General features: G+C 28.6%; 1 protein-coding gene across 2 annotated transcripts in view; it reads left to right on the top strand.

Annotated features, from left to right (window-relative positions):
• Positions 1 to 7316, top strand: part of LOC100208210 (S phase cyclin A-associated protein in the endoplasmic reticulum) — a 96940-nt gene that overhangs the window by 36289 nt on the left and 53335 nt on the right. For both annotated transcript variants that reach the window (XM_065816203.1, XM_065816204.1), the window contains exons 6-7: positions 4671 to 5259; positions 5504 to 5677. In XM_065816203.1, coding sequence (XP_065672275.1) covers positions 4671 to 5259; positions 5504 to 5677 — 763 coding nt within the window. The remainder of the gene's footprint in view (positions 1 to 4670; positions 5260 to 5503; positions 5678 to 7316) is intronic.

Consider the following 7316-nt stretch of genomic DNA (forward strand, 5'->3'; position numbering starts at 1 on the left):
CAATAATAGACCTTTTCTTCATTCAAATTGTTTTGCGATAAAAAGTGAAACAGAAAAATTTGGTTTAATTAATCAAATTATATTTCCTTAAGTTTAAGAATATGCTGAAATTATTTTTATAGAAAAAATTTCTTTGAACAGAAGTTAAATAGTTATTTAATTTAATTTTTTTATTTTAACTTTTGTTATCACTGGTTTTGTTATCACTGTTTGCTACAGAATTTTTCTACTTTTAAAACTATTTTCAAGAAACAAAATATAATTTGCTATTCAAAAGGTTTATGATTTAAATAAAATTTTCTTTCTCACTTGCCCTATGTTTTAAATCTGATATTGTTACTGTAGCTAGATATACTAAACATATATCCAGCTACAGCAACAATGTCAGGTTTAGAAACTTTCAGCAACGATTCTTGCTATGCTGGGTATTATGGATGCCACTGAATTAAATTTAAAATCATTGAGCGTTAAAATTTTTAAAAGTTTTCTTTTTTTTTTTTTTTTCAATTTCAAATTTCAATGGCAAAATTATTTGAGTAAGAGAATTTCAGAAGACTGAAATTCTTGTGTTCAAATAGATTACTTTTTAAATAAAATTCCTAAAAACAACTTGCATATTTATAGATTATGTTGATCTTGATATTGCTTTAAATAAAATATAAAAAAATAGTATCACGTTTTTTATATTCTCAGTGATCAGCCAACATCAATTCGTCGCTAGTTTTCAGTTAAATGCTTTATTCGCTAACTACTATAAAGAATAAAATCACATTTATTTCCTTATTGCTTCTCCCATGAATACCCTTCACAGGTACTCGCAAGAGAAGTGTTAACTATAACATTTCATAAGCAAGAAATAACTATAACATTTAATAAACAATATTTGTATGTTTCTTTTATATAGACTAAAAAGATTTATTACATAGCATATTTATTGCATAACAAGGGCAATTCATTTAAAATTTTAGTTAAAAAAAAAAAAAAATTAATAACTTTTTCTCATTGTTCCTCACTTTTTAAAACAAATTTTTGGCTTGATTATTATAATGTTATTATGTTTTATAAAACTTTTATTTATTTCATTATTTAAAATATTTTTATTGCAATTTTGCTGTTATTTAAAATGAAAAGGCTTAAAGCTTATAGAGTTTAATTGTAAATTATAGTTATGAAAATGTTAATGTTTTTATTTAAAAATATAAAATGCTAAGCGTTTCATATTTTAATCCAATCAAAATGTTTGTTTTACATTTTATTCCAATTGTAACATATCCCATATTTCATCCATGTAAATTCGATTTAAGCATTCTGATTGACTTAATATACATTTATAATCTATTTTAAAAGTCGTTATTCAAATGTTGCTTTTTCTAAACAACATTAATAACAATTTTTTAATTATCATAACAAATTTTATCATCATAATTATCATAACAAGTTTTATCACAAATCAGCAAGGCAGTAAGTAATAAAGAATTTTTTATTTTAATTTTTAAATGACAAACTTGGTGCTAATATAAAATTGTTTTAAATTGAGTTTGGGCAGAAATTTGGAGGCATTTATTATTATAACCGATTTTGATCCGGTATACCATACTAGTAATCCGGTATCAAAATCGGCCTGGATACGTCACTGATTCTATTCGAGATTTCTTGTTAAAATAATTTTTATGACCCCAAATAAAAAACTTAGACAAAAACTTTACTTTTAAGTATGGTTAAAAAAAATGCTAAATTAGTAATGGAAAAAAATAAAATAGCGAATATTTTTTTAAAGCAGAAACTAACTGCAAAGGTATGAAAAGCAATCCCGATTCATGGTTTCTAGAGAATAAAATCTTCTGATCATTACTCAGGAAGTTATTAATTGGAGACTTAATATCCAGAAGTCTCAGGTAGATGCTGTCACACATAAACCTAGCATTATGGTTAGCTACAAACCAAACCTTTTAAGCTTAGGTGAATTGACTTTCATATGAATGCAAGGTATTCTACCAAGGGATTATAATCATTCATTTGAAAGAAATTATGCCCAAGGGCATAGGCAATAATTTTCTTAAACTTGAGATATAAACCATGAAGATTTCAATATTCAAGGTTCCAATAACCAGCTCCCTTTCAGAAAACTTCTTAACTTTCTTCACAGCTCCTGCTTTACTAACAATAGGATATTACCAACCCATCCAAGTCTGCCTTAAATCTCTAATCATTTGTTTAGAAGGTCCTACAGTTTATTCTTTAAAAATAGCTTTGATGCCCCATTTTATATAGATCTAAGCAATATGGTGCCAACACAAGAGCCAGAAAACTGGTTGTCTTTAAACTCTGGCTAAAGTTACGATAGCTTCTGATTTCTTTCCTGTATTTGAAACTGTTGTGTAAGAACACACAGCTATGATTTGCTCTGATATTTTTTCTGGAGTACAATAGCTATATCATTAGCTTTTCTATTGTCCACAAGAACAACCCCATTGTAAATTATTGTTTGATGAAAAATTTTATGATTTTAAAAATTAAGATTTTATCTTAAGACGACTTAATAATTTTGTCAATCAACAATCTAAAACAGATTATTATATTATTTCAGCTTAGAAACTAAAACATTACAGTGTTTTTAATAATATAATTTGTTAATTTCAGAATGAAGTAGTTTATTTCTGCTTCGTCTGATTGACTCTCTGGCTATTCTTAGTTCTATGATATCCTCTTCAAGATAGTTTACAATGCTATAGATGAACAAAGTTTGATCTCTTATACTGATACCAGCTCTCATATATTTTGGTATAGTTGCAGCAATCAAACCCTCTCTAGTGATCTACTTCTTTACTTCAAATCCTGAGAGACAAGACCTATGTTTTGATTTAGGTCTATTAGGTTTATCAGCCAAAGTTAATTCATTTTTAAAGTCTTTGTGATAATCTTCTTTTTCAGGGTACAGTTTGGCATGACCTATGGAAAAAGTAATTTTCTGGTATCAAATCTTTTTCACTTTTTGATGACATTGTATTAAAGATAGGGAGAGAGAGGGATGTTATTAGAACGTTTTTTACAGAATGGTCTATATGTATATATGTATGTATATATATATATATATATACATATACATATGCATATGCATATGCATATGCATATACATATACATATACATATATATATATATATATATATATATATATATATATATATATATATATATATATATATATATATATATATATATATTTTATAAATAAAACTATATATTTTTTACAACTATTAGTTTCATGCTAAATCCAATCATCAGGTAAAAAATCTGATTTTTTTTTTTGTGTAAAAATAGTTCTGTACAAGAAAAAATGTGTTAGAAAAATCTAATCTTTTTGTTTGTGTTTGTCCAGCAAAAATTTGTTCTCATGGCAACACTTGGATATTAGTTTGCTATTTTTGTTTAATAATTGTTTGGTATTTTTATACAATAAAATTATTAGTTTTTTGTAATAATAGGCATTTTTTAGTTATGTTGTAGGCAGGGGTGATTGGCCAGATGGGCGAACCACAAGCAATCATTCAAAAACAAAAAACTTAAAAATTCAACCACGCTTTCAAAATACCTATGGGAAACAAAGGATAAATTAAAAACAACACCCAATTTAAAATGATCTATCATAATAAGCGCCCCCGCTTTCAGCAACATATCTAAAAAATGCCTATTAATGCTCTCTTTTAACTTAATTTATTTTAATTTACTTTAATTCATCAAGCACTCTCCTGAAGATCTATGCAAACCAAAATATGTATACATATACATATATACATATACATATATATATATATATATATATATATATATATATATATATATATATATATATATATATATATATATATATATATATATATATATATATATATATATATATATATGTATGTATGTATATATGTATGTATATATGTATGTATGTATATATAATATATTCTAGGAATTGAACTTCGAAATAAAATTAAATAAGAAATAAGTCAACAATGAACAAAACATTAAACAAATTTTAGCAAATAAGCAGCATTGAAATCAACCATTAAAATTATATTTAAAAAAAATCCTATTTTACCTATTAGTACAAAATCAGGTTATCAATCATCATCGACCAAAAGTGGTCTAAAACCTCTACTAAATAAACAATAAAAATATTTAATTTTTTCCAGTTTATTTTTTAATTGAAAAAATAGTTAATTAATTTTGATTAATCATTAATCACAGATCCAATATATCCAATGCGTTTTGAACTCTCTTTTTGAACCTCTACTCTTCCTTATAACAATTCTTTTGTTGTTTTTGTTGTATAAACTATGTAACTTTTTATAGAATTTACCCGATAGCTTTTAAACTTCTACTTTTAAATTTAAAACAAAAATAATATTAGAAATTCGCTTTAAATATTTGCTTTATACTAGTAAGGAGGGGATTTGTCTTCAAAAAATTATTTATTGAAAATAGATTGTTTAATTGTTTGTTTTTTTAATATTTTATTGTATTGATTACTGATTTACTTAATTACTTTCAAAAATATCTTTAAATGTTGCAAATGGTTTGTTTTTATATTTCTTGTTCACAAGTTTGTAGAGAGAATTTTAAAGAAAAATTTTCTTTGTTTTTATATTCTGTTTTAATATTTGTTGTTTTATTGTTCTAGTCCCCAGGCTCTTGCATGGGAAGTTCGAAAACAATCTTCTCCTGGTAAAAACAGTCCAGTTATAAGAAGAAGTCCTAGCCCTGGAGCAATGAAATTTCTTAACTTTGGTTCATCAAAGAATGTATCTTCTTGGGCAGATTGTTTAAAAGGCATAAACTTGAAAGAACCTTCTAAAAACATTTTATCCCCAGTTACAGTTAAAAATGTTCCATCTCCTGTATTAGAGGGTTCCCATGATGATACTTATTCAAATGAAACAAAAGATAATGACAATGAAGGATGGGAAGTAGTTCGCAAAGGTCGTTTAAGATCAAAAGAATCAAGTTTTGTTTCTTCCACCTCTTCACAAAATATTCAGGTAGTAAAGGAGAAACAAATTTCAAACCAAAGCAGTTCTAATACTAGTACTAGTACCATGAAAGAAAAATCTGAAGCCAGTCACAAATCTTTTGTTAGTATTGACAGTACAAATGTCTTTTCAGAAGACCAGTTTTATGATGAGGTTTATGCAGATTTGAACAGGGATACATTTTCTTATGACTTGACAGATGATGACTTGAACAAAAAGATTAAAGAAGAGCAAGAAAAGGTCCTAAAAGTTTTCCTAATATTGAGTAACAATTATTTATTTAGTTTAGATTGTCATATGTCTTATGTCTGTTATTGTTATCTTTCATTTCTTATGTTTACTATATTTTAGGATGCCTTACGTTTAAGCTTCTTTTTTATTTTTATTTTTTTTGTAAACTTTTAAGCTTTCTTTCTTTTTTTATATTTCAATGAACTCTATTTAATTAAAGGTTCTGTATTTTTTTATCATAAAAATAAATTAGGCTTTAGCTAGTGCAATTGCAGAAGAAGAAACTCTTAGAAAAGAACTTGAAGAAGAAGCTCTAAAAGATGATGACCAAGATTATGATATAAGTAGTGATAGAGATTATGCTACAACAGATGATGGCCGAGAAACACCAAAAGATTTATCAGATGATTTACCTTTAGATCCTTCGGTTAGTAACAGTTTTTCTTTTAAGTTATTATTATAAACAAGTGCAACCAAATAATGCTAATTTTTTTTCTTTATATAAAAAAGCTGCATTTTTTCAATTTAGAGAAATAACTATGTAACTGTTTAGAGACAAAGTTCTTCAAGTTTTATTCATCACAAAGTTCATTATTTGTACACAAAAATTAATAAATTAATTAAAAGTATTAAAAAAAGTTGATTTCCTTCTGGACAAAACAAGTGCAACTTGACAAAATGTTTCGTGGCGAATCCGTTGTTGTCGATCACAGCCTTGCATATTCGAGGCATAGATTCGATCAGGTGATCAATGAAACTTTGTGGAATCGCTGACCAGGCCTTTTGGATTTGTTCAAACAATTGATCCTCACTACGAACACCTTCACAATTAATTCTGCGGTTGACGATCTCCCACAGGTTCTCGATAGGGTTGAGATCTGGAGATTGTGGCAGCCAATCCATCACCGATAGGTGGTTGTCTTGAAACCACTGTTTGACTACTTTTGCATGGTGATATGGATCGTTGTCTTGCTGAAAAACCCATTTTATTGGCATATTCTATTCAGCATGAGGTAACATAACATTTTTCAGGATATTTTTATACATGAAACGCTCCATTATTCCATTGTTTCGATGTATTGGACCTAGACAGTTAGCAGAAAAACACCCCCAGACCATTACATTGCCTCCACCATGCTTCACGGTCTTATGGCAGTAACGTAAATTGAGGCGTTTTCCGGCCGGTCGACGTACGCGGCAAATGTCATCGCTCCCAATGATGTTGAACTTCGATTCATCACTGAACAGGACAGTTTGCCATTTCTGCACATTCCAGTCAATATGAGATGTAGCAAACAGGAGTCTTTTCTTCTGGTTTTTTAGTGAAATCAGCGGTTTCTTTGCAGGGTGTCGAGAAAACAATCTGGCTTCAACAGCACGTCGTCTGATTGTTCGGTCACATACAGGCAGCTCTAATTGCTTTTGTATCTTGACTGATGATATCCAGGGATCTTTCTTGGTGGATCTGACGATCATAGAATCCTCTCTAGAAGTGGTGGAACGCGGTCTTCCACCTTTGTTATCTGCTGCCAACTTCCCCGTAGAACGATATTTGGACTGTATTGATGTAATGAAACACTTGTTGTATTTCACTTCTTGTATTGATGTTCTTCCATAAAACACTTTGATAAAACTCACTTCGATAAACTGTCTTGATAATACTGACTGATTGACTTCCATATACTGACTGAATTACATGTCAATTTACATGTCTCTTATATAGTAAAATGAACCTGTGTGAACCTGTTCTGGAAGATTCTAGATGCTTCTTTTCAATGCTTCTGGAAGCTTCTGGATGCGTCTGGATGCTTCTGAATGTTTCTGGATATTTCTGGATGCTACTGGATGCTTCAAGATGCTTCTAGAAACTTCTGGAAGCTTCTGCATGCTTCTGGAAACTTCTGGATACTTCCTTTAATTATTAAAAAACTTCCGTGACATTCACATGTACCAGACTTAAGAAAATGAAACAAACCAAAAAAGTTGCACTTGTTTTGTCCGCTGCAAAATGGCACTTGTCAACGAAATTCTGCATATGTGCTGTTAGCTGATTGCTCATGTCATGG

The sequence above is a fragment of the Hydra vulgaris genome, chromosome 13 (genome assembly GCF_038396675.1).
Source record: "Hydra vulgaris chromosome 13, alternate assembly HydraT2T_AEP".
In the NCBI taxonomy this organism is placed as follows: Eukaryota; Metazoa; Cnidaria; class Hydrozoa; order Anthoathecata; family Hydridae; genus Hydra; species Hydra vulgaris.